At 35.0% G+C, this 19,686-nt stretch overlaps 1 protein-coding gene and 2 pseudogenes across 1 annotated transcript; 1 reads left to right on the top strand and 2 right to left on the bottom strand.

The window, feature by feature from the left end:
- Positions 1-4,815: 4,815 nt before the first annotated feature.
- On the bottom strand, positions 4,816-7,754 carry LOC120202840 (annotated as a pseudogene).
- Positions 7,755-8,892: 1,138 nt separating this feature from the next.
- LOC120202851 (CCR4-NOT transcription complex subunit 9-like) lies at positions 8,893-15,420 on the top strand. The gene is made up of 9 exons (XM_039203210.1): positions 8,893-9,234; positions 9,944-10,015; positions 11,119-11,208; positions 11,439-11,481; positions 12,095-12,201; positions 13,034-13,129; positions 14,064-14,254; positions 14,397-14,466; positions 15,035-15,420. Exons 1-9 carry the CDS (start codon positions 9,046-9,048, stop codon positions 15,143-15,145), a joined length of 969 nt encoding a protein of 322 aa, XP_039059141.1. The 5' UTR covers positions 8,893-9,045; the 3' UTR covers positions 15,146-15,420.
- Positions 15,421-15,617: 197 nt separating this feature from the next.
- On the bottom strand, positions 15,618-18,535 carry LOC120202830 (annotated as a pseudogene).
- Positions 18,536-19,686: the final 1,151 nt, after the last annotated feature.

Genomic DNA, 19,686 nt, shown 5'->3' with positions numbered 1-19,686 from the left:
TATTATTTCTTAATTTTATTAATAATATTTTATTTAAAAATATTGAACCTCCACCAAAGATATTTCGCATGTTTAGTGCCTCGAAATTTTAAAAAATATTTATATAGTCAAAATCTCGAAATAACATACCTAAAAGAAGGACTTCAAGTATTTAATATCATTCAATAAATCGCGACAACTTGACATGATTTAAAATAAGCATGTGTAATTTATCAGAATTAAATTCACTATCAATTGATCATATACAATTAACCTCTCAATATGGATGGATGTACTCAACTCCAAATAAGAATAATCACATTTTATTATTTGGAAACAACGGTTAAATTTAGTTCAGTGTGTTAAAAGTATGAGAAAATTTATCTTCTCCTACTATCTCCCTTCTACCTTTGTAATAATGATCAACTCGAAGGGTTTCTATGAAACTTTCTCGAAATGATGAAACCTGTCTTCTCCTACCATCTCAATTCTATTTTTTTATAGACATAATCTTGACATCGATCGATTATCATTCTTCTATTGATTGTAACTCTCTGATCAAATTAAAAGAAATAAACCGTTGATAGTTGCTATAACTAATTTATTTTCATTAACAAAAATAAAATCAAACTTGATTTAAACTAAACATACGAATGATATTTAACTTATCATTCAAAAATCATATCCATCAATCATTCACCATCAGAATCAAGTAGGGGAGTTGGTCATTTTCTATCATTTTCCTCTGTTGCTTGAACTCCACAATGAGGAGTCGAAATATGAGAACCCCCAACAACAACAACAAAAAAGGCTTCTGGCCGGCATTGGCTGATGCTTCGCTATCCATGGGCGAACCAGCTTCGGCATGACTCGTTACTTTCAGAACCACGACACCATCAAGCAGTCGTTTCGAAACATGGAGTGGCTAGCACCAACATTCATGATGGGTGTGTTTAACCAGTGAAGTTTACGTGTAAATATCTCAATTGATATTTAGGATTTTTAGTTAGATATTTCACCCTAGTTTTTTTTATCACTTTTCCTTCCATGATTGGTTGCTTTACTTTTTCTTAAATAATTTGTGCAATTTATTTTTTTAAAAGAACATGTTAATGTAAACTATACCATTTGACATGTTTGTACAATTAGATAAATTTATTTTTCGATTTGAAACATAAAAAAATCTAATTAGGTATCAATAGAATTTTATTTTTCAAATTTAAATCTAATCTTAATATATTACTTAAAAGATAGAAAAAATGACTTTAAAAAAAAGAATACGAGGGAATAAAGATAAACAACTTATTCATATGATAAAATGAATTTACTCATGTATAAAAAATTAGAAAGTTTAAGTTTGATATCTTCTATCATGTTATTATTTGATATTTTAATAAAATAAAAAAAATATTATTACTTGGACTGAACCCGATATTCTTATTAAGCAACTTAATAAGTATGATTAAAATTAAAAGTCGAGCGACCCAAACTTACTTCGCTCAAACTTACAAACTAATCAACATAGTTTACTAATAGTTAACTAAGAGACTGTTTGTTTGCCTCTTAATGCAACCATTCAGCGTTGAATGTTAAACCGTTCAGCATTCAACGCGTTTGTTTCGCACCTCTAACTGATTCAGTACTGACTGATTCAATACAAAAGTACATTCTGAATGATTCAAAGCCATTATCAAACAACATATCACATTCACATTCTGAAGTAAACAAACAACCCATAAATATGATTTTACACACCCCTAAATTTAAGAACTGATTAATTATATAAAAACACCTCGATAGTTAATAAATAATTGTTATTTCTTGATGTCTTAGGTCCGAACGTCAAAAATATCTGAAATGTGAGCGTTTAATGTCAAATAGTTGAGAGTGTTTTTTACTCTCAAATTGTTAATCTATAATCATCCTCTTTACGCTGCATGAATTTTCCAAACATTTCCTCATTGACCTAATACACTTAGTTGCGTGAAGCTCATTGGGATATTGTAGAATATCATCATCATTCATCTTGGCATCTATGTACTACACAATAATCCAAAGCTTAAAAAGCACAAATCCTGCACTAAACCAACCCTAAATTAATGCAAAATATTGAGAGAGAAAAACAAATTGTAGACACCCGTTTTATCCGGTTTATGGGAAATCACTTGCAACCCAAACCAGTTGGAGGCCTAGTTCAAGTCCAAAGATCCAGCAGAGTAACTTCCATTCCACGTGAGAATCCCCTAGAAAATAAAGACGGTTATGGGGGAGTTAATAAGCATAAAAGTGAAGTTGGTGAATAACGAGGTCCATGATCAAGGGAAAAACGGAAAAATGGAAGTTTTTTATTGGAATTAACCACCAGACAAGGGGGGAGATATAAGCAAGGAACTGAGAGTAACAAGTGGGGGGGATCTCCATTTTTTTTGTTTTTTTTTTACTTTGGACAGATAATAGGAAAACGGGAAAAAGAACATTGTATTGAATTTTACTTTTATTTTGGAGATCGAAGGAAACAAAATTCATTGGTCTTTTCAAAGAACCAAAGCAATTCCTTCTTCATATCACATCCATTTTTCAGCAAATACAAAACGCAAATCTCAGGAGCATTAAATCATCATTCGGAAACCATTTGCGTCAACACCATAAAATCAGATTGGGACAGGGGATTCGACCTTCAATTTTTCGAGAAGCAATACCAAGCAGGATATACATTTTAAGGTTTTCGATTTACTTTCCTATTTCATTTTATTTTCTGTTATTTCTCTTTGTTTTGAAACGATTTCAGCGTGAATATTGTATTATTTCATTCCATCTTTTTCTGTTTTTTAAAAAAAATGATAATAATACCGAATAACCCATAGAACTCGGCTAAAAATATGAACGAAAGGAAATAGAAGAGTGTGAAGCATTTACCTTTGGTTGAGGAGTCTCGTTGGCTGTAGAACTTAGGGGTCGTAGCTCGTAGGTCAGGGCCTTTGGTCGTGTTAAGCATCAGTTTGGGGCTTCCAGGTACTAGGTTGTTAAGGTTGAACGGAAAAAGGTTGAGAGTTTGAAGAGTGGAGGAGCGGCGCCTTGATGAGAGTGAGACGAGAGGAAGGGATGAGATAGGGAGAGGGGAGCATTGCGGCTGTGAGGAAGAAGAAAATATGAAGAATGAGGGTTAGGTTTAGTTTAAAGTAGGTTTTATATTAGAATTTTAGGGATAATTTCTTTAAGGTCACTACACCTCTACCGTTGATTTCCATTTTGGTCCCAATCGAGTCTTGTTTGTTTTGTAATTTGGACTTCATCTTTCATGTACATTTTATTTTAGTCCTGAATGATATGGTATACATTTTCTTTCGTTTGCACATTTGGTTTTCAAGTGTTTGCACGTTCTATTTTAGTCCTTGAACATAGTTGTTTTGAATTATTATTTGTTTGAACATTTGCTATGCGGTTTTGTAAATCTACATTTTGGTCCAGCATGTAATTGTGGATTTATTTCCTAGTTAGTCATGCATTTATTCGGTTTAGTTCATTTTAATCCATGAATAGAGTATCTTATTATTTTTAATTTGATCTTCGTAGTTTATGCGTATTTAAGTTCAGTCCCAAATGTGGTGTCATTTAGTTCTTGTTATTTTAGGCATTTTGCTTTTATGTTTTTGCATGTTTCGTTTGAATCCCTAGACTGAATTTTTCATGTTCGTAATTTTGTTCCTTTATTTTATACGAATTTAATTTCAGTCCTACATATGTTTAGGTATTTATTTCAAATTTGGTACATGGAATGTGATGGTTTTATATGTTAGGACTTTATTTATGCTGAATTTATGATTTTAACTTTAAAGTTTATGGCTCATTCCATTTCAGTTCTTATGTTTGTTTGACATGGCATTTTTATTCATTTGTGTATTTATCTAGGCATAGGTTTTCTTGAAATCATTCTGCACAACTTGTATGATACCCTCACGTGCATAACTCGACCTATTACATAATCGGACTAAGGGTAATACCCTTTTAATTTAAAATTGTTGAAGTGGGCAGTCATAACTGATTTGAGGTCCGCTTTTAATGATTTTAAAATAAAAGTGTATCCCGAAAGTGAAACCAAAAATTGATTCGTCACCTAAAATTTGGGAACGAGAGAAAAAGAAATGTTCGTTTATTTAAATATATCGAGAAAAGGTTGTTATATCTTTAAGATCTGGTCTCGATATTTGTAAATAATCGAACATTCTTTATCTTTCTAAAACGACTTGGTAATTTTAATTTAATTATTTTGAGTGCTTTTGAATGTTTTAAATTTACATTTTTATTTTATGGGATCAAAAATCAAAATAAATTCGAATTTGTAAAGTTCATTGCAAAGACGTTAATTAATCGACTAGGTACCGATTTAGGGCGTTGTGGGGGTGCTAATCCTTCCCCACACACGTTACCGACTCCCAAACTCGGATTTTGGTAACGCATACCTCAATTTGTTGTTTTAATTAAAATTAATTTTTATTTAAAATGACAAAGCATTTTTGGGTGCCCAATCACACCCTAATCAAAGATTGGTGGCGACTCTTCGAACCGTATTTTTCGATCGTAAAGGAAATTCAAAATTTTTCGAAACGAGATGTCTTTTAAATCACATTTGTTTTTAAAATAAAAAGAGACAATTAAGAATTAATGTGGTTTTCAAAATCTCACCTTTTTTTCACCTTTAAGAAAAAATCGTTTCGACACAAATAATCAAAAGCTACAGCTGAAGTAGTAAAGTAATGCTGCGGTTCAGGATGCGAAAGTGTTGAGAAGTCTGAGGCTGTAAACATGATTAACTATATATAAAGTGACTAAACGAATTATTTTGTCCAACGAAAACACAGGAATATCACTAGTTTGTGGTTTGGACACTTTCTAGAACTCGGACATTGACATAAACCCTTTCATGGCAATTACCATTGAGGGGTAGCTGGGAATATGATACAAAAATTATGTTTTTGTTTTCCTACATTGAAACAAGATGAGCATGACTTACAGTCATTGAATGCTCAAATTGTTTAACACCTGTAGAGGAAAGACAAATTAATAAGAGAAATTCCTCCATCCAAGTCAGTAATAAATGCATACGTTTGCGGTTCCTGCAGAACTGACACCGAACAAGTGTTTGAGACCAGATTATGAATCATTCATAAATGAAACAGGCGTCAAAGAGAAAAGGTTTTACTTGCAATCTATTCTCTGAAATCTCAAATTTCCTAACCTAAGCACCAAAGTACTGTATCAAGTCATCGTCAAGTAGTTCATCTAGTGAACTTGTACCATCAAATGGGAGTTCAAAGGGGCTGTGGAATCCACCAAAAAATGAAGGATCATTTGTTGGAGAAACAAAGGGATTATGAACAGCTCGGTCTTGCTCATTATGCAATAGGTGATGCAATTCTCCCCCAGTAATTTCATGTTCATTTCTACCCGGTGCTGACACATCAACACCATTCTCTGGCCTAATATCCGTAGGTACAATCATCTCCATATGAGTTTGATGACCATCATTACCAGGCCTAAATTCGGCCGATGGAATATAAAACTCACATGTAGCACCATGGTGCAGCTAAGCATGTTGCACTAACGGATAGAGCATGGGCCTTCCATCTACATACATGCTCTGTGTGGAAATCTCAGTAGCACAAGGAATGGCAGGATAATGGCAGTATCCATTTGCAGGTAGATGCGGCTGAACATCTAAACTTTCCGCCACATGTCTTAATGCTGAACTTGCATCATTTTCCCGCTGAGTGGCAGGCATATGATATTCCAAGAATGATACATCGGTTTGGTTGATGTCAGGTAAAGTGCTTATTGAATCAGCATTTACACATTCACCATGGTTTGGTGGCATAGGTATTTCATCTCCATGGGTTGGCATAGGTTGTTGATCACCATGGTTTGGCATGCGTCCTTTATGACCATCGTTTGATCTTAAACGAGGTCTCTTCCTCCTAGTTTGGTTTTCCACTCGCTCATTGAGTTGTAATGGATGTGAATCATTGTTGCTAATACAAGCCAAAGGCTCGACAACAATACATTGATTTCTCTGCTCATCTTTGGAAGAGACTGAACCTACTCCATCATCAACACCATCAACATCATAATCACTGTCACTACTGAGAGCAGGTTGATTCTTATCACCATGTCCAGCTCGGGGCATTTCAGTTATGCCAGATGTTCCATTTTCACTGATAGGTTGCCGAATCAGAGCTTCCTCTCGGCTCAAGACCCCCAACCAAATTGTACTCTCCTTTGCTGTCATCTTATCCTGTAAACATTTTGACTTACGTACATGCCTCCGGATCTTGGCAGTATCAGGCGACATGTGCTTTATCACGGCTGTTAACACTCCAACTTTCCACATCTTCTTAAGATCATGTGGCTTCTTATAAGGAGGACTTCGACCCGTTGTAGCCCTAGTGTTACCCACCAATCTTCGTTTCCAGTAGGCCACCAAGGCGGAGGAATTCTCTTTTCTAACGGATACTTTCTCTGAGGGGGATCACCGTGCTGCATCAAAGAAGACAAGAGGGATCCAAGAGTAGCATCTTGCAGGTCTTTGAGACTGGTATGCTGATTTCCATTTCTACCATCACCGGACTCACTCATTGCTAAACAGTCTGATTCATACTTGGCAATGGCTGCAGGCCCATTCTTATCGAACTTCACCTTTTCTTTCCACCAAGCTCTTAGATTATCCGAAGAACCACTTGCAGGCTTACCCTTCTCTGGGATGATGCCATAGACAAATCCCCGGGCTTTGCAAACTTCCATTAGCTTCAACATGTACTTAAGAATCCCGTCTTGAGCTCGGGACATTTTCTTCCTCTGAGCTTGATCAGAGGTCTTCTTCGACTTTTACTTTTCCGCAGCCTGTTGGGCTGTTATCTTCTGTCTTTCCTTAATCCTTTTGAGTTTGATACGATCTTTCCACATCCGTCTCTCCAGGTCATCAGCTTCAATCTCTTCGTCACTGACATCTTTCTCCGCTATATTTTCACACCTTAAGTCATCAACTTCAATGTCGGAACTGTCAACCAACAATCAACAACCATCATAACATGCCCCGTCAGTTCAAACAACACTGAAATCCTTTGTTGGACGAAAAGGACATAAACCCTAAGCCAAAATTTGAACCCCAATTCTACCCTTTCTGAAGTTGACAAACCAAAAAAGATTAAAATTTGAGAGCATTTTATTAGTCTGCTCAGTAAAATATCAATTACAGATTCCCATTCCTTATTCATCAACGAGCCTGCTTCTAAAGTCCAAAGGCACAAACAATTAAAGTTACTCTAAAGTCTAAACAAATAGATATATAAATGTCAAAACAAATGCACCCCGTTATATTTCCTTAATTCTTACATCCATAATCAAATCGTACAAAATCCAAAATCGAATACTCCAAAAATATCCAATATTGAAAAAGAATTTACTAAATTTCTGGGTTTAACTTTTTGTTCTTAAAGTAAAAAACAAAGAATGGAGCTTTTACCTAATATCAGCTCCAATATCTTCCAATTCTGCCATGGAAAAAGGGGGGGGGGCGAAGCTCGAAATCTTTTAACTTTGAATAGCGAGACAAAAGGATTAGGAGATCTAATTGATTCTCAGGTCAAGGAAAGGATTTGGAGAATGAAATAAAGGAGAAAAAAACACAGGAAATCAGAGTAAAAAATGGGTTTTGATTGCTCATAAAAGATTGCGCATTTTGATGCAGAAAAAGTTGTGAGAGAGAGGGCAGGCGAAGGCAATTGGAGCCGAAGTGGAAGAGAACAATTTGGAATGCCCATTTAAGGAGGGCTGATCTCCTGCTTGGCGTCCAAATACATGCATTTTCTCCTTTGTCTTTTATTGCATATATATATATATATATATATATATTAATTATTTATTTTGACTTTTGATTGTTACTTATGTAAATCAAATATTTACGATGGTAAAATATTTATAATAGGACCGATTGAAAACAATAGGACTGATGAAACTAATTAATATAATAGTGAGATCGACTGATTAACATAGGACGTTGAAAATAAAATAAATGGTCGTATGTATTTTAATTCGACCATAACAACAATATTGAGATCAAAGTATATAATGTGTAGTAACAATATAAGATTAAAATATAATCCTCTATTTGAATAAAAAAAGATGAATTATCATCGATCAATTTAATTTAGGTGTAAAGTACACAAATGATCCATCGACTATATATTATTATTTTATTAAATCTCAGACTATTAAAAGTTACAAAATAATCTCCTAACTATAGGATGTTATATTTTTAAGTCACATTACTATTAAATATTATAAAATGGTCACACAACTATTCATTGTGTTCCAAACTTGTCTTTTTCTGTTAAAAAGTTGATAGTAGTTTAAGCTGAATGTTAACATGTTGACTGAGATACGATAATCATTTGAGATTATGAGTTTATATTATATCATATCTTAGTCAGTAGATTAATGTCCAACTCAAATTGCTATCAAAATTTAACAGAAAAGACGAGTTTGAAACACAATGAATATAAAATGTTATAAATTCAAAATAAAATTTAGTTGTAAAAGTGAGAGTTAAAATAACAAAAATTACAAGTATTGAGGGTTAAAATTATTCTCGTACCTTAAATTTATCCCAACACAGCTTAAAAGGGTGCCACTTGGAACAATTTAAACGAAATCATAACTAAATTGATAATAATATAAATGTTGGAGATTGAAATTTTAAATTATTTTATGGTGGTGACTACTGAATTTTATCTACTAAAATAAAAATTAAGTAGCTGAGGGACTAAAAACGAAATTTACCCTATATATATATATATTTGGATCTATTTCCTTTAAAGTTTAACAGCATGGAAAGCTCATTTTAGAAATTTCCCCTCTGCTGTTACCCTACCAGAAAAACTCTGGTGGATGTTACGATCACAGTCGCTCACGCGCCTCTTTCATTCCGAACCACAGTAATAGAATTCTATAGAAAAGAAAACTGCAAGTGGAAGTGAAGCAAATTCTTCTGTGCCCCTCCTTCATTTCTTTCTAATGAAGCAAATGATGAATCTGTCTCCAACTCTATCGATGAACGCGCCCTTTGGAGGGGCCAGCGCCTCGAATCCAGCTGCCTCCGGAGCTCCGGCCATGAAGGATCGGAAGATTTCATCGGCGGAGCAATTGGTTCTCGACCTCAGCAGCCCTGATCTCCGAGAAAACGCTCTTCTCGAACTATCCAAGGTAATTTAAATTATTTGAATAAGTGGTGCTTCTTTTTCATCTTCTATTTTCTTTGTTTAAGAAGTAAGGTTTTAGCTTAGATAAAGTAGAAATTTTTGGGGAAATTTGATTTGATTTCTTAAATCTATTTTTTTAAATCTTTTTTATATATGTTTTGTTTTTAAAAGCCATGAAAAATTGAGATGGGAATAGGAGTACGAAAATCACTGTGTCCAATCTGAAATGAAGAAACTTAGTATATGATTCCGACTAATAATTAAAATACTTGCTCTACTTTGAGAGTAGCAAATTTGTCAGCATTTAACAATTCATCGAAGCAAGTGATATATATGGACATTTGGGCGGCTGATTAATGAAATTCATCATCTAGAGTCATCGTCTTTAAAAATAAATCATTTGGATTCAGTGTTACTGTTATCTTATAGTGGTTTATAAGTAAGCTAAATAGCTCCGGAATTTTTGTGCTTATCGTTTATTTTGTAATACCTACAACTTAATCTCCTCTTATATTCATTCTCCGGTTTTGCGATTTGGATGTTCAGCATGTCTCTGTTACCACTATAAACCAGTGTCTAGTGTCTACCTCTGGTTATTTTTTTATAAAAAAGGAACTATTTAAATATTTAGCTTTCTTGTGTGGAATTCATTTGGTACTATAGCTACACTAATACAGGTATGCCTGACGAACTTTTTTTGTTTCTGTTTTTAGAAAAGAGAATTATTTCAAGATTTGGCTCCATTGTTGTGGAATTCATTTGGTACTATTGCTGCACTTTTACAGGTATGCTATTTATAGTTGCTAGTTCAAAATTTCTCCCTTCTTTCATCTCCCTTCCTTTCTTTTTCTCTGCATGTTTTGTAATTTCTTATTCTCCCTTTTCAATTTAGCTTGATAGATAACTTGATTTCTTCAAATGAGTTATTGCTACTACTTCTGTTGATTATCTATGGTTTAGTTATGGCCCATGTCTTCCATCAAGTTGATATCTCACATGTTTCGGATGGTATGAGTTAGTACCGTAAGTTTGGACGTGCATGTCAATGAAAATGAGGATATGCATAGTATTTTAAGTGAAATATAAATGGATTTATCTTTTCAAAACTAGAACATGAAAGATGATGTGGTTATGTTGTTAGTTGGGTAAAATTCTTGTGCATCTTGGTAACATGCTTCATTTACCTGATCTGTGGGTATTGTTCATCTGCATGATTGCTGCTAATGTATCAGTGAGTGTTTCCATATTTGACTCGGGCTTTTTTAACGAGATTTACATTGTTCAATATTGCCTTTATAAACATAAAACTACGGTTTCCTTTTTTTTCATTTCTTTTTGTTTGTAGCATATCAAAATTATTATCTGGTGCAGTTTCCTTCACATGTGTATTCACATATAGCTCTATTTGTAGTATTCCCTATTTTAGGACCTAGGCAATAAGAAAGGGGATAATAAGAGCTGGAAGAGGTGGTTGTATTAAGAGGGGATATGGAAAGGCTAGACTTGTTGCTTTTTGGCTGATGAGAAATGACTTACTGAGAATAAAACTGCAACTCAGTTTACTTCAAAATTCAAATTAAGTGTACATCTGATGTAATTGAATTTTTTGTTTTATGTACATTCTTATCATACACATGGACTTTTATCAAAAAAAAAATTATACACATGGACATTGTTATTTTACGTGGAACATTTTAAATCATGGATTTTGTTGGGTTCAGAACAAGTGAATTCTTGTTGTTTTGAGTCTAATAAACACTATTAGACTTGCCAGATGCTAGTTATATATTATTTTATTAATTGAGTTGCCATTAGAATTTGAAAACTAGTCCATTTTTGGGTTCTCTCTGTCTCTGTTTAGTTGATGCTAAATCATTTTTACTTACAGGAGATAGTTTCTATTTACCCTGTTCTCTCACCACCAAATCTAACTCCAGCTCAGTCAAATCGAGTTTGCAATGCCCTTGCTCTACTTCAGGTGACGTGTTTCTGGCCTTCTTTTAGTTTTTCTGTTATATTGAATATTTACATCACTAATAGTAGCTTATTGCTCTAATGTTATGTTTTGCTTTTAGTTTGTTTGCTCTTTTTCTCATATTGTTGTTGAAGGGGAATAGAAGATAAAGTTTTCTGCTATTTTTGTTTATTATTGTATTTGTCAATTCAGAGGCACTGCTAATGCATCATATGTTTCATCTTTGTTTACAGTGTGTAGCTTCTCATTCAGACACAAGGATGTTATTCCTAAATGGTATGTTCTTATCTGACGAGTTTGTTTGGTCTTGATATGTTTACTTTGTTGCTTAACATGTGAAAGGGATGCATTGAGAACCTGAACAGCTAAGAAAATGAAAGAAATAGAAGACATAATTGAAGAGGGATAGATGACTAAGGTTCTGATTTTTCCAGAAACCTTGTTTTATTTAAAACTCCATTAACTTTTTGATAAAGAATAATCCTATTAACTCTCTAGTAGTGTATTTATTCTAAAACTTTTACTAAAAGTCACATGCTAATCACATTTCTCATTAAATATTTAATAAAAGATACAAAACATAAACTTAAGTAAAATAGTATAAAACACAAATGATAAAACTAAATTCAACGCTCTTCATCAAAGGGGGGTAGTTTTGGTTTCACTGTGCATTGCCCTTCTTAATGTTATTTTTACCCCCTCTCGTTTTCTGTCTTCTCCCCATTAAATGATAACTCTGCTAAATTTTAAATGCTTATACATTCGTGTTGTTAGCTGCTCCTGCTTCTTGTATTTACATTTACGAAAGATCGTTTTTTCAGCAGCAATATAAAATTGTATGTATTTAATTGATGCATTCGATGCTCTCACTGATTATTTTCATCTGCAGCTCATATACCCTTATATCTGTATCCTTTCCTCAATACAACAAGTAAATCAAGGCCTTTTGAGTACTTGAGGCTTACTAGCTTAGGTGTCATTGGTGCCTTGGTGAAGGTAATTATTCATTATTTGGTTTAAGTTGATTGAGTTGTGTGCATTTTGATCTTTGTAGTGTTGTCATACATGTTAATAGAACATGTTAGTCTTAAGGAAATGCATGATCGAGTCAGAGTGTGAAAGAATTCTAAAGTCAAAAGGAAAATCATGAGGAGAATTGAAGTGGCTATGTATGTTATCTATTATCATAACATACAGAATAACAAACATGTTTACCCACCGCAATAAATAAAATAGAGGCACTTTGTATAATCTGCAACAGATGATTATAAACTTTATGGTGGCATTTGCGGACTTATTGTCAATGAGACTTGCCCTAATTGTTGTATCGTAGAAACCTTTCTGTAGTGTGGCTGCCAAATATGTGTCATTTGAACTCTCAGCTATCATTAAGAATTCTCTATTTCTTGTTTATTAGGACCTTATTCAGTGAGTTACAAGAGCTCAGAAACTAGGGATTTGCACCATTATCATGCACTCCTGTACATCTCTTGAGTTCAGAGGAATGTACTCCCTTTATTTTCTGGATAGATAGTAATGGTGTCCCACTTGTAAACATAGAATAATTTATCAGAAAGAAAAGAAATAACTTTTTCTGTTATGTTTCCTTTTAAAGTCCCACAAATTTGAGAGCATGCAATAGATGCATTGTGTTTTGGTTTTGCTTAATTATTACATGTACAAATATTTTTTTTTTTTTGCGTCACTTAATGTGTAGGAAAGAGAGTTATATTGATCCAATCAGAAATTATCTTTGTTATTATTCATAAATGTTATCTGCATCATGCTTCTAAAGATACTGATAATATGAGCTTACATTCTTTCACAGGTTGATGATACAGAAGTTATTAGCTTCCTTCTTTCGACAGAGATAATTCCGCTATGCCTCCGAACAATGGAGATGGGTAGTGAACTATCAAAGACAGTTGAGATCATTGAATTTAATTTCTCTTTTCCAATTTTTCCGTAATTAACTTTTTATTTTTCCCTATACATTCCATCTTAACATGTTTGCTATTTATGTTGTGAAATTTTTTTTGGAACTGTTTGATAACTGGCATTGCATGCCTGGAGGTGCCATTGGACAGGCAGCCTGCCCAGGTATGCTAGTGCTGTCCATCTTTTGGACTTGACCTAAGTTTTATGCTAAAATGGATGGGTTTGTTTATGAAAATTTAGGCTCCACTAGCACTTGACCCAAGTCCTATTTCAGTTTTTCTTGAACTTGGTCTAGGCAAAGGCCTGCGTATGCACACCAGCGTATGTAGTTGCAGTGTTTCAACTTTGCTTATATTTTTATGACTTGGCATTTTGAAGTGTGTTGTCATTTACTGTATATTTCCAGTCAATTTGGGGTTGAGATAGCTTGCCCTGGAGACCTATGATTGTCCCTTATGTTTTGCCCAGATCATAATCAGTCGATATCTTTTTAATGAGGCCTCCTATTCCTATCAAAAAAAAATAATAATCAGTTGATATCACAGAGATGGTTGATGGGTGGGTGAAGTTGTGGTTTGGGTGGAATCGTTTCAAGTTGCTGGAGTTTGGATTGCACAGGATAGATTCGCGTCTTGCCACTGTTTACCATTCGTGGGAATCAGATTTGAGTATAGGTTTAGGGTGTTGAGTTTTTTTATATAGTTTGGGCTGGTATTTGGGAGGTCACTTGGGTCAGGTTGGCTTTTTCTTAATTGTCTTTTTCTTTTTCTCCGATTCCTGTTTTAAGTTGGCTAGGAACATAAATTTTGCTATACCAAATTTGCAATCGTCACACCAAGAATATCAAGGGTTTCATGGGATTATATGTAAGCCTTGCTTCCTCGAAGCATGATGAATGATTAGTGATTACTTTATGGCAGGTTGCTACTTTTATAGTTCAGAAGATTCTGTTAGATGATGTTGGCTTGGACTATATTTGCACTACTGCTGAGCGGTTTTTTGCAGTTGGTCGAGTTCTGGCAAATATGGTTGCAGCAATTGCTGAGCAACCCTCTTCACGTCTTTTAAAACACATTATTCGATGTTATCTTCGATTGTCAGATAACCCAAGGTTCGTTAGTCAAGTTGATATGCTATCACTTATGAAATTTTGGCTCTAACCTCACCCTGTCCTTTTCTTCTTCTTGTCAGTACTTGCATTTTAGGTTTATGCTTAAAATTGACATGTTTTTGGGCCTGCCTTTGTAATATAGGGCTTGTGATGCATTGAGAAGTTGCCTTCCAGATATGTTGCGTGATGCCACTTTTAGTGCATGTCTTCGTGTAAGTACCTGTGGTTATTTCATACACACACACACACGCATATATTATTTTTGGTTATAATGAAAGTTATATTATTTAAACTGCATTCCATTTTTCATGACAGTTGAAAGTTTTTTACATCGAACAAATAGTTAGATATTTTTAATTTACTCAAAATTAGACATGTATGATGTACATGAATATGATATTATTTATGACTGTTGAATTTGTAAAAACATTAATCATAACTTATGCAAGTTTGTAAAACTAATTTAGTTTTACAATAATGTTAAGTGGATTTTTTTCCTATATATAGAAGTGCGTTTGGGGAAATGTATAAGTTATATCAATTTTGTGTTTGATATTAGAAAAATACTACCGATTGTGGAAATCGATGATCTCTTCTACATACAAGTCCTTCGCATATCGTCTTAGAGTTTTGAGTCTTTGTTATTTTATCCTTTGATGCAGTTCAAAATTTAACTGTTTTTTGTTAATTTTAACGAGGTTATTTAAATCTATTCAGTTTTAACAGTGAAGTGCATTTTTTCCTTGAATAATTATATATCATCTTTAATGATGCTTATAGGAAGATCACACCACGAGGAAGTGGCTGCAACAGTTGCTTCACAATGTCGGGGTGAGTCGGATGCCAACACTTCAGGCCGGTGCTGGATTTGATCACATGCTGGTTAGCTGAAAAACCGTACAATCTCCTTTTAAAGTCGTCTACTTAGTTTATTTCCTCTTGTTTTTGGTGTATGTTAATTTGATTAGATGTTGTAATTAGTCATTTGACCTTAAAACAGAAATCAAATCCAGCAGTATAATAGTAAAAGTCTTGGTCTAGGGTGCGGTAGCAAAGCCTAGTTGGACTTGACCATTTTGAATGTTTTGATCAAGATGAATGTATACCGAAAAATAACAATGGGGCTGCTACTGCTTCTGAATGACAATAATATCTGATTGGTACCACCTCTTGCCACGTATGAATTATTGATTTTCCTTTTCATAATATGTTTGGGTTATCCTTGAAGAGATCTCTTCTTGTCTGTTTTATGGTTTACCGATTACCGATCAAGAGTTCGGGTAGAAATCGACTGTGGTTCCATTCAAGTCTTTGATAATGCTGTAATACTTAGACAAGCAATATCAATGGGATGAACTGGGAAATAGAAGATGCAATTATGGTAAGGTTGAATTCTAGAAATTGAGAGCATAGTGCAACAGATATGCAAGAAATAACATAAAACAGGGTTTACAGTTGAATTTTGAAATGTACTAAACAAAGGCAGATGAAAATTACACATTAAAAATATAAACTAAAGAGCCCTGCTCATAACATACTGTCCGATCTCGCTGGCAACCTCCTAAAGAAGTTAAGAGGCACCGATGGAAGTTTGTGGCGGAACCTGGGATGCCTTAGGACATGAAGGCCTGTGAGAAGAGCCACGACTTGGAATGGTGTAACATAAAGAATGATAGCGGCAATCAAACAGAAGGTCACGAAAAGGGTGGTCGCTCTCCAATCCCTCCAGCTTAGCAGAGACTGAAATCTTTCCCCTTGGGTCGCCAGATCATCGATCACGGTCTGAACTCTCCCTGCTATACTTCTGAGACGGTCATATCTCATCCTGACGATATCCGTAGGCCGGGAAGTGGGGAAGGTATCGAACTCTTCATCTCGTTCATCGGGATGGGCAGCATCAGCATGAGAGAGCCATGTGTCCATGTGAGGAGGGTGCATTGGCCGGCAACGGTAGTTTCAGATACCGATTAGGAAAAGGTAGAGAAAAACTGTGGGAAGTATTAACTCAGGGTAAAGAACTAATATAATGAAAAAGGATATGAATCAAAATGGTTGTAATAGGGTTTCTCCAGTTGCAGATTTGATCAAACCATTTTCCAATTGCAATCATCCCACTTAGAACTCCCATAATTCGAAAAAAAGTTTGCTTTGCTTCTCCTCATGCTCCACATATGTGAATCGACATCAAGCATGTATTCCACGACTTCCTTTCTCCGTGGTGGCTCAGCCCGACTCAACCTTACCGAGACAATCTGCATAGCCTGGTGCCTCAAGCTGTCGAGTTGAACCACAGACAATGGATGGATGTAGTGCATCTTAGGCAACAATGGATGCGAATACGTATGCAGCATGTTAATCAACGATGAGCAGGTGAATCTCACAGCCAATTGAACTTCACCAGTCTTTTTAACACCAGAAGAATGTAGCACAAGTAGTGGATACGAGTGAGTATAAACCTTACCGGCTTCAAGTGTCGATAGCCGAATTCTTACCTTCCCGATTCTCGCATCCTTCGTCCCTCCAGATCCCCCATTATCGAAAACTCCAATAGTAATGACAGTACAAGTATCAAAGACCTCCCAAGTGTATTGCTCATTCCATCTTGGCATGAAGCTGTCAACAATTGTCCTAGTCCGGACCCATTTCTGTACATACTTAGCCACACAATAAGCATCCGTTGTTCCTCGTCCGTCTCTCGTTTTCATCGGCATCAACCCATGGGCACTTAGAATACCCAGTTCCAGAATTCCGATATTCGGTTTCCATAACTGTTTTGCAGTCGGCCTAAGATCACTGCTGTAGTGCGTAGATTCATCCAAAACATGATACCCTCCTAAACACATCCTCAAGTGAATCCGACTGGCAAATTTTGTTTCCTTTTTCTCTCCATCCACCATCATATGCTTCTCGAGATTGCACCACCGGCTGTTAACAGGTTTATGGTCTAACCGTCTTTGAACAATCTGCAGAGAAATCATACACTTTCCCAAAATTTCATCCTTGTTCGATCCGGCCCTTTCTTCCACGGTTAGAACCAAAGGCTCCTCGAAAGGTTCAGCAACAACAAACATCAAGTCCTCGTTCCACTTTGGATTGACGGTCTTACTCGGAGATATTCTAGTTCTCAAAGCCTGATTTCCGAGAACAGCTTTGACAAACACTTCAGCGAACCTGCCTTTATCACTGAGTACCAAGTCTTGAGCTTCAATGATATTCACCCTCACATACCAGAGCTTGGGGGAAAGATAAACTTTCGACCGAATGTTTGCGACACCGTCGGGACCAACAGATGCAGCATCGGAATGCCACGCATTGGGAAATGCCTCATCAGCTTGAGTTCCCATCCAAACAGCCAGCATGAGCTCTCCCTTGGATTTATTATCCTTCCGATCTTCCAATCGATACCACTGCGGTGCCAACGGACTGTCTGGAGGAACCCTTCTCGGAATTTCATTGACGTCGAACATAACCCTGCCGATCAAATCATCTGCAACAACATCCTTGTCCTTCACAAACACTTCCAAAACAGATGCTTGAATTCTCTCTTTGGAGAATGCAAATACTTGATTCCATTCCGGATTGCTATTCTCGTCGAAATGCTTAGTTACTCCCTTGCAGTTCCCGAGTTTAACCTCGACGTAGGGGTCGCAACAGCCGGTGACATATTTTCCGGGTAAATCCTTTGCCTTCATGACTCGAACATAAAGGTATTGCATCTGCTCCACAAGGTCATAGGTGCTCGAAAGCTTATCGCCGGTGACAGACCCGGCTCCGATGTTGGGCGAGGTCTGCTTTAAGGCAAAGTCTACTGATTGCGGAGGCTTCTGCATCTTTTTTGCTTCTAAACAACACTCAACGGTAGAGCAGGAAAACCAGCAATATCTATCATAAAAATTCGATTTCTGAAACGGCAAAATCAAAGGGGGAAAAAAGCATAAAAATAATAGTAAAACAATTCACATGAACTGTCATTATTAATTATTTTCAATAATCATTACTAAGTAAGCATTTAATACAGTTAAACAATTAAAAGACGCAAACTTGAAGGCTATTTAAACATTTTCCCAGCAACCAAACAGCATTAAAAGAGAAAACATTCACCAGCATGTCCATTAAGACAAAAAAAAATGCATTTTACACAAGGACGAACAGGAACAGATTTAAAGCAAAGAAAACCCAGTAAACTAAAGCAAAGAAATTTAACTCATAGCAAAGACAAAACTTTTCAAATTAAAGCATGCATTTACAAAGAAAAAGATGGTACCTTAGTGTATGAATGTAAAGCGAGAAAAGAACCAACTTTGTGTCTTCAAGGTCCCTGTTTCTTTATAGGCTAAATTACCAATTTGGTTCCCAAATTTTATTTAGTTTTATATTTTGGTCATTAAATTATTTTTTTCTTCAAAATCATATTTAATGTTACGCTTTGGTTTCGTTTTAGTCATCCGCTCTAAAAAATTTAATGACGATGCTTTTATAACTTTTTTAATATTTTTCAATGCTGATATAACATTACTTTAAGTGATACATCAACACCTATGTTAATATTTTAGTGGAGGATGGTCGAAACATAACCAAAATATTATGTTATGTATAATTTTAAAAAATATAATAGTTTAATGATTTGTAACAGAAATAAGTAACAGGTGAATGACGAAATAAATTCACCCTAAACTCCCCCCTCTATTTACACTAACATTTACAAATGTTCAGTCTTTTTCAGGAAATAATGAGAGCATTGATGGTGTAGGTGGATTTGGCATTGGACCCATTTCAAAATTCACTTGATTTTTCATTTATTTAGACCTTAAATTCTTTGATTTAAAAAATATTTTTTAATTTTATAAATATTACAACAATAATTATATTAATAAGATGTGATTTATTTGACTTATTATTATTTTTATATCGGTTGTAAATTTGGTTTTTTTATCTGGATAATGTACGTGTATAATAATACCAGTGCAAAGTTATGTTTGGAAGGTTGAATACTGAGTGAGTCACGACTCACGATTCGCAACAAATTCTTTTACGTACTTCGAGTACATGAATTCTACCGACAACTTAACTGGAAACTAAAGAAAGTTTTGTGGTAAATTAATGGGAGTATGGGTTAATTACCTAACGACTCCTTGTGGTATCAATTCATTCATTAATCAAAAGCCTAGTATTTTAAGTCTTGGAAAGTGAAATAATGCAGGAAATCAAGGTTCGGAAAAAAAATATCAAAGAAATAATGACAAGATGATTACGGTGGAAAGCAGTGGTACTAGTAGTTTTAGTAGGGCTTAACCCAATATTTTATGTTAACGAAAATTTTAGGGGTGAATTAGTGATCGATCTAGAAATCTTTTTTAGGGTGGTTACACATATAATAATAATATATATATTTTTTATATTCAGGTGGATACGATAAAATTTCATGGTGGAGA

The sequence above is a fragment of the Hibiscus syriacus genome, unplaced genomic scaffold, assembly GCF_006381635.1.
Source record: "Hibiscus syriacus cultivar Baekdansim isolate YM2019G1 unplaced genomic scaffold, ASM638163v2 tig00000340_pilon, whole genome shotgun sequence".
Taxonomy (NCBI): Eukaryota; Viridiplantae; Streptophyta; class Magnoliopsida; order Malvales; family Malvaceae; genus Hibiscus; species Hibiscus syriacus.
The sequence above is the reverse complement of the archived record's forward strand: the minus strand, read 5'-3'. Positions and strand labels throughout refer to the sequence as shown.

Bases quoted from the DNA above. Each gene is read 5' to 3' on its own strand.
- LOC120202851 (XM_039203210.1), top strand. From the start codon at position 9,046: ATGAAGCAAATGATGAATCTGTCTCCAACTCTATCGATGAACGCGCCC. The intron at 9,235-9,943 runs GTAATTTAAATT...TTCTGTTTTTAG, and splicing joins CTCTTCTCGAACTATCCAAG to AAAAGAGAATTATTTCAAGA. The intron at 14,255-14,396 runs GTTCGTTAGTCA...TTTGTAATATAG, and splicing joins CGATTGTCAGATAACCCAAG to GGCTTGTGATGCATTGAGAA.